The 14,402-nt window shown below is 45.4% G+C and overlaps 1 protein-coding gene across 8 annotated transcripts in view; it reads left to right on the top strand.

The window, feature by feature from the left end:
* The window catches only part of ITPK1 (inositol-tetrakisphosphate 1-kinase), a 237,205-nt gene that overhangs the window by 210,860 nt on the left and 11,943 nt on the right, over window positions 1–14,402 (top strand). For all 8 annotated transcript variants that reach the window (XR_012655830.1, XR_012655832.1, XR_012655831.1 and 5 more), the window contains 2 exons: window positions 2,240–2,307; window positions 4,644–4,806. Coding sequence is in view for 5 of the 8 variants with exons in the window: in XM_075065650.1 (XP_074921751.1) it covers window positions 2,240–2,307; window positions 4,644–4,806 (231 nt within the window). In the remaining 3 variants the exon portion in view is untranslated. The remainder of the gene's footprint in view (window positions 1–2,239; window positions 2,308–4,643; window positions 4,807–14,402) is intronic.

Genomic DNA, 14,402 nt, shown 5'->3' with positions numbered 1-14,402 from the left:
AGGTACAGTTATAAATAAACAGAGACCATTTCAAGGGTATTAACTGAGCCTGCTGCAATTTCCTTTTTGGAAGAAGAACAGCTTTCTGTTGTGAAGCCTGAAGAATTGAGAAACTGCATTCAGTGGACTATAGGAAACAGAAAATCTTTAGTGGGACTAGTATGAGTGAAATAGTGATACGTTTATCAGCTGGTGTGAGAAATTAGCATTAGGGAAATGTACTGAAGTATCAGCTAATTTTAAGGCATCTTTATGAAGGACAGTGCCTTAGATGCAGCCATTAGCTTGTTAGTCTAAAGTTTTAATGTTATTTTGAATCCCATGTAAAAATGAAATTTGCAGACTGATTTCAATGAATCCCTGATTTCCAAGTCAGGATTTCTTGGCCTAAAATCTGCTGCTGGCAAGGGACATGTTATGAGCAAGGGATCAAGCGGGTCTGACTGTTTCAAGAGTCTACAGTAGCTGGTTGCAGAAGTGTGAAGTCTTACGAAGTAGAAGCATAGACAGGATATTTGAATTTCTGCCCTTGGCTCCGCCTCCTGAGCAGCACTTCCTCCTTCAGTGATTAGCACTGGAACAGGACAAATAAAGCTGGCCTGGCAGCATCCTCAGTAGAGAGCTTGTGGGACGTTTGTCATTTGTATCATGAGGATTTTTATCAAATACGTGTCTTTTTTTCTTCTGGGGTTGCTTCTTTACTCCTGCCCTTCTTCATGCTCCTTGGCATTCCTTCCTCTGGTCAGCGTGGAGCGCTAGAAGGAGTTCAGTCCCCTTTGAAACAATATCTCAGGACTTATCTTGACATTCCTTTTATTTAAAAAGTCAACGTGGGATATTTGGCCTTCGCTCAGTCAGATTTGTATTTATGTCCCACCAACTTTGCCCAAGTCCAGCTCTAACCTGCCCATGCTTCTCAGGAATGTGCATAATTATGGACAGCAGTACACACTGGCTGGTTTTCAGATCTGTTGAGCATCCCATCTCTGTGGGAGATGCAGCTGCTGAGCATCTCTGAAAATCAGGTCACAGATCACTTAAAAATCTAGGGCTGACCACCTGCCTCAGATCTTGGCTACTGCTCTCTAACATGTTACCAAAGGTCACAGATTCTTTTGGTTTTGCCTCCCATGATTCCTGCATCTTTCCCATAATAAAGCGCAGCGAGCCTGTGGCTGTGATCCAGTCTGCGGAGGGAGCAGCGTAGTAGAAACTCATCCTACATCATTCTGCAAGTGTGTGATACCCCTGCATATTCAACATGATGTTTTCTTTGATGCTGTCCAAGATTCATATCTGGGTTTATATATATCATGGCAGTGTCCTCTGGTAAACCCAAGAGGACAGCTTGTCATAATGGAAAGGTGCCACAACATTTCTCCCCACCACCACCCCTCTCACCCCCTTGGAGGGGTCCTGTAGGAGGATAAATTGGCCTGGCAGGGTGCATGGCCGGAGAATGTGGTAATACAATTCCCTGAGCAGCCTCCATGGCAGGGCTGCTGTGGTGTCTTCAGATTAAAGATCCTTCCTGCTTACTTCTCACTGAGGTGAATTTTGCTCTCCTGGCCATGGGGGTCTACCTTGGGTACAGGGCGGTATAATTTACGCCTCCCCTGCGCTTGCTTGGGTGGATCTAGTGCCAGCTGTGAAATCATCTGCTTTTCTCATCTGTCATGTAAATGAAATCTTGTACATTTCCAGTTGAATGGTCACTTTAATTCCTAACAATTTCCTAGGAATTATTTCATTAACTTACAGAAAACGTTCTTTAATGAGTGGGATTTATTTGACTGCAGAAATGAAACCAGTTCTATATAATATACACAACCCATGTTTTATTTACCTTATCTGCGTCCTGAAATCTTGAAGCTGTGTGGGTCTTAGGCTAGGTTTTCTGCCGTAGGCCGATGCCTATGTGCAAGAGGAAGCTTTGCGTTACAGAGTCGTCTTAGTACATGCACAATGTGCCTCAGATGGCACGTGACTAGGATTCATCACCAAATTTGGTCCACTGGTTGGATCATTAGCTTCCCCAGCTTGGGCCATATACTGACAGGGAGTGCAACATAAATGCTAATCTGTGCCCCCCAAGACGGAGTGGAGGATATTATCGGCCATTGAGCTGGATTAAATTCCCTGGGCTTGCACTGCCACCTAGTGTTACATGCAGTATAAACCAATCCTTTTAAAGTTCACTTCCAATTATCAATTCATTTATAACTTTTTTTAATTTCAGATAGAGAATCAATATTTTTCAACAGCCACAATGTGTCGAAGCCAGAATCCTCCTCTGTCTTAACAGCAGTAAGTAATCCAGCTCTTTTTTTTAACATTGATAGAAAATGAATCTTTTTCTTATGAAGCTATTAATGAATAGTGACTCTTGTACATGAATTGTGCCCTGTCAGCTCCCAGATACCAAACCAAGATCTGTTTGCTACTTAGAACCAGCACAATTTAAAGCTGTTTCTCTGTTCATTTGATAGCCCTTACAAGGTTTTTCTCCTTTCTGTTGTGGGAGCAGAGATGCTGCTGCATGTCTGTCTGCTGCTTTGCTGTGCTTTGCCTTAACTGAAAGCCAGTCCAGATGGGGAAAGGAAATGTCCTGAGTAGTAATTTCTAGTACCTTTCATCTCCAGAGAATTTTTTAAGCCCTAATGAATCCTTATAACACTCCTGGAGGTAGGGGAGTGGTATCCCCATTTGAAAACCCAAAGCAGAGAAGTTGAGTGAGTTGCCCAAGACCATAAAGATATGCACCTAGAACATAAGCATTCCTGAGCTCTGACCAGTAGGCCATACCTCTTTATTTATATCCTCCGAATGCATTAACTCCAAGCACACCTTTATTGTGTTTATGACTAGCCCTGTTAACAACCAAGGTAAAGGTGGCTCCTGCAAGGTACTGAGCACTCTCAACTCCCACTAAAGTAATCTTGCAGGATTGAGCCCATAGCGTGTCTCCAGATTCTTCTCTGGTTCATGTGATCTAGTTGGTTTGTAGTCAAAAGTTTAATACAGTGACCAGATGTAGAATTGCAATGTCCCACTAACTGACATGCTAAATATTATTCATGTCACTGAACTAATTACAGATCCCTTCCAGTGGCTAAATTTTATGATGACTGTATGTTTAAGCATGTTTTTGGATATATACACAGCTGTTCTGTAAACAAAACGGTATTTGTATTGCTCAACTTCTTGGCTAAGAAATGAATGTGATTAAATTTCACATTCACAAGTGACCCGAGGCCTTGGATACACTTGAGAGTTGCAGTGCTGGTGGTGGCTTTACAGCACTGTAACTCACTCCCCGTCCACACTGGCAAGGTACATACAGCGCTGTATCTCCCTGGCTACAGCGCTGGCTGTACTCCACCTCGACGAGAGGAATAAAGGGAACAGCGCTTCTGCTGCACTGGGGTGCCAGTGTAAACAGGGAATAATCTTACTACACTGTAACTGACCTCCGGAAGCTTCCCATAATGCTTTTAAGTAAAGATAACTCTCTTTGTTTTGTTGTGATGCCTGTGTTTGTTTTGTTGTGAACTCAGGGCTTTTGGAGCTGCTTATCAAAAAAACAAACACAGCTCCTGTTTGCTGTGAAATGAGCTCCCTTTGGAACGCCCACAGCTAGTGTTTGCTTGAAGAGAGGGGAAGGAAGGGGCTTGAGGAGAGAAGCAGCGTGGTGTGCGGTGGGGCGGGCGGTCCGTTTCGGGGAGGCTGCTTATCTGGTCTGTGAGGAAAAAAACAAAGAGGGCTATTTGCTTTCAGCGAACGGGTCGGAACTTGCAAGGCAGCTGCGGACAGAGTGTCGGCTCCAAAAATCCACTCTTTCTCTCCCCCACGCTCCCTGTCACACTCCACCCCATCCCTCTTTTTTGAAAAGCACGTTGCAGCCACTTGAATGCTGGGAATGCACCGCTCCCAGTGCCGCTGCACATGTGGGCACAACAGTGCGCTGGTAGCTGTCAATGTGGCCAGACTGCAGCGCTTTCCCTTCTCAGCTACTCAGTACGAAGACAAATTTAACTCCCAGCACTGTACAGCTGCAAGTGTAGCCATACCCCAAGTCACTCTTAATAATAAATGGTTCTAAAATAACCCAGACTTCAAACCCAGGCCTCCCTTATTAAACAACTGTCCTGAGCAATGCCCCAAAACACTGAGCTCAGCAGTGATGCACCTAAACATCGTCTGTTAAGTAACTCATTCTTGTCAGCCCCTTAATCAGTCCCTTAAGGCAGGTTTAATTTTAGATTGGCTTATCTAACGTACATGATGAGAGGCAGAATATCTGCAGTGCTGGAGTAGAGGCTGCAGTTTTCTTTTGATTTTAAAATGTGTCTAATATTTAAGATACTGGGCCCAATTCTCCATTTAGTTTGGTGCTGGTGTGTTTATCCACTGATTTCCATGGAGTTACACCAGTGTAACAAATAGAGAATGAGGCCCACTGAGTACAATAGAAGAGCCTAACTTTTAATATATATAGAATGCAGAATCAAGAAAAGCTCTTGTGGCTTTTGTTGGATCCTACAGGATATAGAATGGGGAAGCTCTGTAAATCAACATGTATGCTAAAGAGAGAGCCCAGTTCAGAACCCCTCAGTTGTTTCTCTTTGTCTTTTTCACTGCAGCTTGATAAAATCGAAGGTGTGTTTGAACGGCCAAATGACGACGTCATCCGGGAGATCTCCAAGGCGCTGAGACAGGCTCTGGGGGTTTCCCTCTTTGGGATTGACATTATCATTAACAATCAGACCGGCCAGCATGCAGTCATTGATATCAATGCATTCCCAGGTAAGAGAGACCTTTCAGCTTTCACCAAACTGTGTGGATACCAGACCATGTGTGTTTAGTGAGAATTAGTATTGCTGTTCATAGAATCACAGAAGATTAGGGTTGGAAGAGACCTCAGGAGGTCATCTAATCCAATCCGCTGCTCAAAGCAGGACCAACCCAGGCCTTAAAAACTTATAAGGAAGGAGATTCCACCACCTCCCTAGGTGACCCATTCGAGTGCTTCACCAGCCTCCTAGTGAAATAGTATTTCCTAATATCCAACCTAGCCCTCCCCCACTGCAACTTGAGACCATTGCTCCTTGTTCTGACCTAGCCACCACTGAGAACCTAGCTCCAATCCTCTTTGGAACTCCCATTCGAAAGTAGTTGAATCGCTGCTTATCAAATCGCCCCGCGAAGTCCATAATAAGGACGCGACACGCTTCTCATTCTAACAAGGAGCTAAATCAAGCCCATTCACCATCATCCTCACTATCAGATACACGAAAAACATGATGCCCCGCCAGCTGCCGAAGGCAACTAGATTTCGTTTGCCCTCCTCTGACTCTCTTCCCGAATAGTCAATACTACTCTCAGTTCGAATTGGAGACACAAAAACGGATGACAGTACTTATCCAGATTGCCTCATCAGTGCCGAATAAATGGGAATGAATCACTTCCTCAATCTGCTGGCAAAGCGCCTACTAGCATCACACCAGTCTGCCGGAGGCCTCTTGCACAAAAGGCATACAGCCGTATGTTCGATATTCAGACTATTTGCCCACTGTAATCCCCAGGTCTTTTCTTGCAGAACGCCCGCTAGCCAGTCAGTCCCCACCAGTAGCAGTGCAATGGATTTTTCTGTCCTAAGTGCAGACTCGCACTTGTCCTTGTTGAACCGATCAAATTACCTTTAGCCAATCCTCCAATTATCTAGGTCATCTGGATCCTATCCCTACCCTCAGCATAACTCACTCTCCCCCCTCTATGTCATTACAAACTGCTGAGAGTGCGATCCATCCCATCATGCAGATCATTAAGAAGATGTTGAACAAAACGGCCACAGGACAGACCTTGAAGCGCTCGCTTGATACTGGCTGCCAACTAGACATTGAGCCGTTGAGCACTACTGTTACACCGACCGCTAGCCAGCTTCATCCACCTTATAGTCATTCATCCAATCCATATTTTTAACATGCACAAGAATATTGTGGAAGACTGTATCAAAATCTTTGCTAAAGTCAAGATATATCACATGCACACTTTCCCATATCCACAGAGCCAGTTATCTCACATAGAAGGTAATCATGTTGGTCAGGCATGACTTGCCCTGGTGAAATCCATGTTAACTTTTCCTGATCACCTTCCTCTCCTCCAATGCTTCAAATGGTTCCTTGCATTTCTCCATGATTTTCAAGTATCAAGGGGTGAGCCGTGTTAGTCTGGATCTGTGAAAGTCAGCAGAGAATCGCACCTTATAGACTAACAGAGGTTTTGGAGCGATGACTTTCGTGTGAATACCTAGTGGGTATCACCACGAAGCTCACGCTCCAAACCATCTGTTAGTCTATAAGGTGCCACAGGATTCTCTGCTGCTTTCCACATGATTTTTCAGGAAATTTTCAAAGATAATGGCCAGTGGTTTTGCAGTCACCTTAGCCAACTCCCTCAGTACCTCGCATGCATTGCATCCGGCTCCCTGGACTTGTGCATGTCCAGCTTTTCTAAATAGTCCTTAACCTGTCCTTTCACCACTGAGGGGTACTCACCTCCTCCCCATACTGTGCTGCCCAGTGCAGCAGTCTGGGAGCTGACCTCGTCTGTGAAGACCAAGGCAAAAAAAGCATTGAGTACTTCAGCTTTTTCCACATCATCTGTCACTAGGTTGCCTCCCTAATTTAGTAAGGATCCCACACTTTCCCTTCTTATTGCTAACACACCTGTAGAAACCCATCTTGTTACCCTTCACATCCCTTGCTAGCTGCAGCTCCAGTTGTGCTTTGTCTGGCCTTCCTGATTACACCTCTGCATACTCAAAAAATATTTTTATACTCTTCCCTAATCATCTGTCCAAGTTTCCACTTCTTGTAAGTTTCCTTTTTGTGTTTAAGCTCGCCGAAGATTTCTTTCTGCACATTGGGATGGTTTGTTCCTGTGCCCTCAATAAGGCTTCTTTAAAATACAGCCAGCTCTCCTGGACTCCTTTTCCTCTCATATTAGTCTCCCAGGGGATCCCATCAGTTCCCTGAGGGAGTCAAAATCTGATTTTGTGAAGTCCAGGGTCTGTATTCTGCTGCTCTCCTTTCTTCCTTTTGTCAGGATCCTGAACTCAACCATCTCATGGTCACTGCTGCCCAGGTTGCCACCCACTTCTATTTCCCCTACCAATTCTTCCCTGTTTGTGAGCAGCAGGTCAAGAGGAGCACAGCCCCTAGTTGGTTTCTGCAGCACTTGCAATGAGAAGTTGTCCCCAACACTTTCCAAAAACTTCCTGGATAGTCTGTGCACTGCTCTATTGATCTCCCAGCAGAGGTCAGGGTGATTGAAGTCCCCCATGAGAACCAGGGCCTGTGATCTGAAAACTTCTGTTAGTGGTCTGAAGAAAGCCTTGTCTACTTCATCCTCCTGGTCTGGTGGTCTATAGCAGATCTCCAGCACGACATCACCCTTGTTGCTCTCGCCTGTAAACTTAACCCAAAGACTCTCAACAGGCTTTTCTGCAGTTTCATACTGGAGCTCTGAGCAATCATACCGCTCCCTTGCATACAGTGCAACTCCCTCACCTTTTCTCCCTCGCCTGTCCTTACTGAACAGTTTATACCATGACAGTTCTCCAGTCATATAAGTTACCCCACCAAGTCTCTGTTATTCCAATCACCTCATAGTTCCTCGACTGTGCCATTCTTCCTGCTTGTTTCCTAGGCTTCTTGCATTCGAGTACAGGCACCTAAGATAACTAGCCGAATGTCCTGCTTTCTCAGTATGAATCAGGAGGCCTCCCCAGTTGCACCTTCTTCATTGTGTTTCCTCCCAGTATCCTACTTCCCCACTTACCTTCGGGCTTAGGTCACCATCCCCTGGTGAACCTAGTTTGAAGCCCTTCTCACTAGGTTAGCAAGCCTGTCTGCGAAGATGCTCTGCCCTCTCTTTGTTAGATGGATTCCATTTCTTCGTAGCAATCCTTCTTCCTGGAACAACGTCCCATGGTTGAAGAATCCAAAGCCCTCTCTGCAAAACCACCTGCGTAACCATGCATTTATCTCCACAATTCGATGGTCCCTACCTGGTCTTTTTCCTTCAACAATGTGTTCCATTTTAAGCAGGTTCCCAAGACGGCTCTCTTTTGGGCTCCCTGATCCTAAGGCATTGCTTGTTAGGAAACTTCCAACCCTCAATCAGCTACATTCTCATTTAAAATCTGTCCCTGTGCAATACATTTAAAAGATACCCTTTCTGTGAGGAATTAGGAGTCACAACTGAGAGTAATTCATTTGGGAAAGATGCTGGAATCCTAGGAGCACTGAAATTGCCAGAGTGGATCGACCAGCATTCCATCTAGTTCAGTATCCTGGCAAGTTGCTAGAGCTGAACCCTGAAATATAACAATAAAAATAATCAGGTTTAATTTGATATTTTCCCCCTTGTCCTGTTAGTGCAGGATTCAGCCCAGAAACAAAAAAAGGGCATTTCAATCTTTGGAACGTCTGAATCAGCATTACATTTCTGGAGTCAGGCTAATGAATGTATTGTCCAAGGTTCAGGAGCTATTTCCTTGTGTTTGCTTTTCATTTGATGTATTTATCCCATTAGCAAATAGTGGTGTTGGTTTCAAGTGACACATGCAAGACAGTTATCATGGTCTAGTTCCACTACAGTGGGTCTCACATTTTTTGTGTTGTAGAGCAATTTTTAAGATAGAGTTCCTGTCATAAACCATCTCCTTCCTAATCTTTCAGTCCTGTTTCCTCACCTCCCTGAGAAGTAGGTAGAACTAAGGCGTCTAGATGAAAATAAACTCACTTTAACGTGATAAATGTCACTATCGGATTTGATCCCCTCCCACTGAATCTGTGTTGTCTTTCCTCTCCATAGATACAGGACTTCCTTTAAAAACACCTACTTTCCCCACATTATCTGCCGTTCCCCAGGACATTTTACAACTTAGTTTTGCCCTTCTCTGTGTTTTCGACCTCTCCTGAGTTTGTGTGATCTGTAAACAAATGACAAAAGATTTGCAAAAGGCGGAGTGCGAAGAATCACTTAGGATTTTCAGGTTTCAGAGTAGCAGCCATGTTAGTCTGTATCCGCAAAAAGAACAGGAGTACTTGTGGCACCTTAGAGACTAACAAATTTATTTCAACATGAGCTTTCGTGAGCTACAGCTCACTTCTTCGAATGCACATGCTGAAATAAATTTATTAGTCTCTAAGGTGCCACAAGTACTCCTGTTCTTTTTAGGATTTTCAGTGGTGCTTTTAATCAACTAAACTTCAATCTCTCTCTCCTCCCAAAATGCTGAGCATCCTGTCTAGATGCAAGCTAACTGTTTAAAGAGGGAAGTGCTTCCTCACTGGGGCAGAAACATCCATGGAGCACGTGGAATCACTCTGCACCCCATCATTTCTCCTTTGTTGTGCTTCCAGCATGAGGTTGCATCTTGAGCTATGCATTAGAAATTCACTTTGTGTTGTGCATTTTGAGCTGCATGATAGCTTGTGCTTTGAAGGGGGTTTGGATCAATAGTCTGTTCTCTGTAAATAGGTGTTTTGGACAAAGATGCGAGTCAACTTCTTGCCTTTTTGAAAGAGCAGAGAAGCTGTGTAATTTTTTCTTGTTTTTTTGTTTCATTATCTTAAATTTGTTATCAAGCATTACAGACAGTATGGAGATGCAGCTGACCATCGGTATTATAATATGTATTTATTTTGGATTTGTAAGAAATTGTACACCTGTCCTGATCTCTAGGGGCCTTTGTCAAAAATGTGGTAAATTCAAAAATAATCCACTTCCCTGAGCTAAAGAAAATGCCCAACCATGATAAAAACAAATTCAAACAATACTCTTTCCCCACAGACATCAGCCCTTAGCTTGCTGCTTCCTCCCCAAATGGTTGGGTAGAGAGAGATGGGCCTTGCAGCGTGCCCTAAAGGTATTACTTCAAGCCAAGAAGGCCCAAGTTTAAGACCACGTAGAGAGGACATCTTTCCAGCAGCCCGTTCTGTTGGATCCCTTTCAGTACAGCTCTCAAGCAGCTCTGCTGACTGCACTAGAGTGGTGGCAGTATTACAAGGAGAGACAGTCTTGTAGGTAGGCAGGATCCAACCCATTTAGGGCCTTATGTTTAAAAAAAAAAAAAAGAAAGAAAGATAAAATACTCCAGCCTTTAACCTACAGGCAGCCAGTGTAGATCCTGGAGCACTGGTGTAGTGTTCTCATCTCTCTTTAAAACAGTTGGGCTGCCACATTCAGCAGCAGCTTTAGTTTCCAGGTGGATTTAAGTTGCAGTCCCATATAGAATGCACTGCAGTCATCCAAACCTGGGAATGCCAAAGGCATAGATAATGGTAACAAACTGGCACAGTCTCCTGATCAGATATAGCTGGGGATGGGAGGGGGAAAGCCTCCTAGGCACTGCTGCACTAGGATCATTTAACCAAACTGGGGATCCAACAGTACCCCCAGATTGTGAGCTAAGTCACAAATGTCAGACACATGGTAGGGCAGATATTATCCTCACCTGCCATTTGCTTTCCCCAATCTACCAATGTCACTCCAGTCTTATCCTGACTTAGCCAACTAGCTCTCATCCATGCCCCACTCTCACCTAGCCACTGAAACAGGCATTTGACTGCACTGGCTGTTCAGATGAGCTGGAGTCTTGTAGCATGGTGTCTTCAGAATATAGAGAGCCCCACAGCCCAGCCGTTAGTCTTGTATACGCTTTGAGCAATTGTGGAGACAGGAAGAAGGCCTATTGAACTTCCACTGGACGATGCCCCTGGGATTGAAGAGCGACTGCCCAGCTCTACCTTCTGGGAGTGCTCATTGAGGAAGGAATTGAGCCATTCAGAACTGTTTTACTCCTCCACACTGCAGTCTGCAAGTGAGTCAGCAACACCCCCTGGTCAATATTATTGAAGGAAGCTGATGGATCTCACAGTGTTAAGCTGGACACCAACGTTAAGCTGTTTCATGGAGGAGATCAGCCCCTCATGCCAGCAGTGGTTAAAGCCCTAGGCAATTTATTCCAGTGAGATTGTAGAATCTCCATCATTGGAGATTTTTAAGGGCAGGTTAGACAAACACCTTCTCAGGAATGGTCTAGATAATACTTAGTCCATGAGTGCAGGGGACTGGACTAGTTGACAGGATGGATTTGATTTAAATCACTAGTCAGGAAGACTCAATTTAATGATGGGTTTCTACGTAAAAGTACATTCTTGTTGGCTGGTATAACCTTGATACATATTCTTCGTAACTCAGAGATAGATGTAGTTCTTCTTCGAGTGATTGCTCATATCTATTCCAGTTAGGTGTACGCGNTTGCCCTTGGTGAATCCATGTTGCCTGTTCCTGATCACCTTCCTCTCCTCCAAGTGCTTCAAAATGGATTCCTTGAGGACCTGCTCCATGATTTTTCCAGGGACTGAGGTGTGATTGACAGGTTTGTAGTTCCTCAGATTCTCCTTCTTCCCTTTTTTAAAGATGGGCACTATATTTGCCTTTTTCTAGTCGTCCAGGATCTCCCCTGATTGCCATGAGTTTTCAAAGATAATGGCTAGTGGCTCTGCAATCACATCAGGCAACTCTCTCAGCACCCTCAGATATATTGGATCCAGGCCCATTGGCTTGTGCATGTCCAGCTTTTCTAAATAGTCCTTAACCTGTTCTTTCACCACTGAGGGCTGCTTGCCTCCTCCCCATACTGTGCTTCCCAGTCAGGGCAGCTCCAGGCACCAGCACTCCAGCACGCAGACCTCTCACAGGCTGCCGCCGAATCCGCGGGACCAGGGGCCTCCTGCAGGCATGTCGCCGAAGGCAGCCTGCCTGCCGTGCTTGGGGCAGCAAAATATCTAGAGCCACCCCTGTTCCCAGTGCAGCAGTCTGGGAACTGAACTTGTCTGTGAAGACTGAGACAAAAAAAGCATTGAGTACTTCAGCTTTTTCCACATCATCTGTCATTAGGTTGCCTCCCCCATTCAGTAAGGGTCCCACACTCCCTGACCACCTTCTTGTTGCTAATATATCTGTAGAAACCCTGCTTGTTAGTCTTCACTCCAGTTGTGCTTTGGTCTTCCTGATTACACCCCTGCATGCTCGAGCAGTATTTTTATACTCCTCCCTACTTATCTGTCCAAGTTTCCACTTCTTGTAAGCTTCCTTTTTGTGTTTAAGTTCACTGAAGATTTCTCTGTTAAGCCAAGCTGGTCGCCTGCCATATTTGCTGCTATTTCTGCACATCAGGATGGTTTGTTCCTGCATCCTCAATAAGGCTTCTTTAAAATACAGCCAGCTCTTCTGGACTCCTTTCCCCCTCATATTAACCTCCCAGGGGATCCTGCCTATCAGTTCCTTGAGAGAGTCAATTTCTGCTTTTCTGAAATCCAGGGTCCATATTCTGCTGCTCTCCTTCTTCCTTTTGTCAGGATCCTGAACTCGACCGTCTCATGGTCACTGGTGTCCAGGTTGCCACCCACTTCTACTTCCCCTACTAATTCTTCCCTGTTTGTGAGCAGCAGGTCAAGAAGGAGCATGGCCCCTAGTTGGTTCCTCCAGCACTTGCACCAGGAAGTTGTCCCCAACACTCTCCAAAAACTTCCTGGATTGTCTGTGCACTGCTGTATTGCTCTCCCAGCAGATGTCAAGGTGATTGATGTCCCCCATGAGAACCAGGGTCTGTGATCTGGAAACTTCTGTTAGTTGTCCAAAGAAAGCCTTGTCTACCTCCACCTCCTGGTCTGGTGGTCTATAGCAGACGCCCACCACAGCATCACCCTTGTTGCTCTAGCCTCTTAAACTTAACCCAAAGACTCTCAACAGGCTTTTCTCCGGTTTCATACTGGTGCTCTGAGCAATCATACTGCTCTTACATACATTGCAACTCCTCCACTTTTTCTCCCCCACTTGTCCTTCCTGAACAGTTTATGCCCATCCATGACAGTGGTCTAGTCATGTGAGTTACTCCACTGAGGCCTGGTCTACACTACGATTTTAGGTCACATTTAGCAGCGTTACCTCAGTTTAACCCTGGACCCGTCCACACAACGAAGCCCTTTTTATTTTTTTTTAATTTTTTTTTTTAACTTAAAGGGCTCTTTAAATTGATTTCTTTACTCCACCTCTGACGAGGGGATTAGCACTGATAACGGCCTTGCTCGGTCGAATTTGGGGTAGTGTGGACGCAATTCGACAGTATTGGCCTCTGGGAGCTATTGCAGAGTGCTCCATTGTGACCGCTCTGGACAGTGCTCTCATCTCAGATGCACTGGCCAGGTAGACAGGAAAAGACCCACAAACTTTTGAATTTCATTTCCTGTTTGGCCAGTGTAGCAAGCTGATCAGCACGGGTGACCATGCAGAACTCATGCCGAGCTCATCAGCATGATGTGCACATTGCCTGGCCCGTACTTTGTGAGAAGTCTATGTCTATGTCTTCATCACTCTTGTCACCGCACTGCCATCGCCTCCTCGCCTGGTTTTGCTTTTGCAGCTTCTTGTTCTGCATATACTCCAGGATAATGCACATGGTGTTTACAGTGCTCATACTTGCCACGGTGATCTGAGCGGGCTCCATGATCCCAGTGTTATGGCATCTGCGCTGAAAAAAGGCACGAAACAATTGTCTGCCATTGCTCTGACGGAGAGTGGGGCAACTGACGACATGGCTTATAGGGAATTAAAATCAACAAAAGGAGTGGCTTTGCATCAAGGAGAAACACAAACTGTCACACAGAATGGCCACCTCAATGATTGAACTCAAAACCCTGGGTTTAGCAGGCTGTTGATTTCACAAAACAAATTGGGTCAATTTCTTGTTTTGATACACTCCGTCTATCTTTTACGTCTTAGGCTGGCAGCAGACAGTGCAGTACGAGTGCTAGCCATTGTCATCTCCTGGGTGCTCGGCAGAAGATGGGAATGACCTGGCTGAGTCACTCTCATGTCTGTTCAGGTGCCCCTGACCGACCTCACCGAGGTCGGCTAGAAGAACACCCAAGAGTACGACGACGATGGCTATCAATTGTAATGCACTATCTGCTGCCAAAAGGCAATGAGCTGCTGCTGTGTAGCAATGCAGTCCCACGTCTGCCAGCACCCAGGAGATGTACGGTGATGGTGAGCTGAGCGGGCTCCATGCTTGCCATGATATGGCGTCTACTCAGGTAACCCAGGAAAAAAGGCGCGAAACGATTGTCTGCTGTTGCTTTCACACAGAGAGGGAGAGGGGGGCCTGACAACATGTACCCAGAACCACCTGCAACACTGTCTTTGCCCCATCAGGCATTGGGATTTCAGCCCAGAATTCCAATGGACAGCGGAGACTGTGGGATAGCTACCCATGGCTACCCACAGAGCAATGCTCTGGAAGTCGACACTAGCCTCGGTACTGTGGA

The sequence above is a fragment of the Chelonoidis abingdonii genome, chromosome 4 (genome assembly GCF_003597395.2).
Source record: "Chelonoidis abingdonii isolate Lonesome George chromosome 4, CheloAbing_2.0, whole genome shotgun sequence".
Lineage (NCBI taxonomy): Eukaryota > Metazoa > Chordata > Testudines > Testudinidae > Chelonoidis > Chelonoidis abingdonii.
The sequence above is the reverse complement of the archived record's forward strand: the minus strand, read 5'-3'. Positions and strand labels throughout refer to the sequence as shown.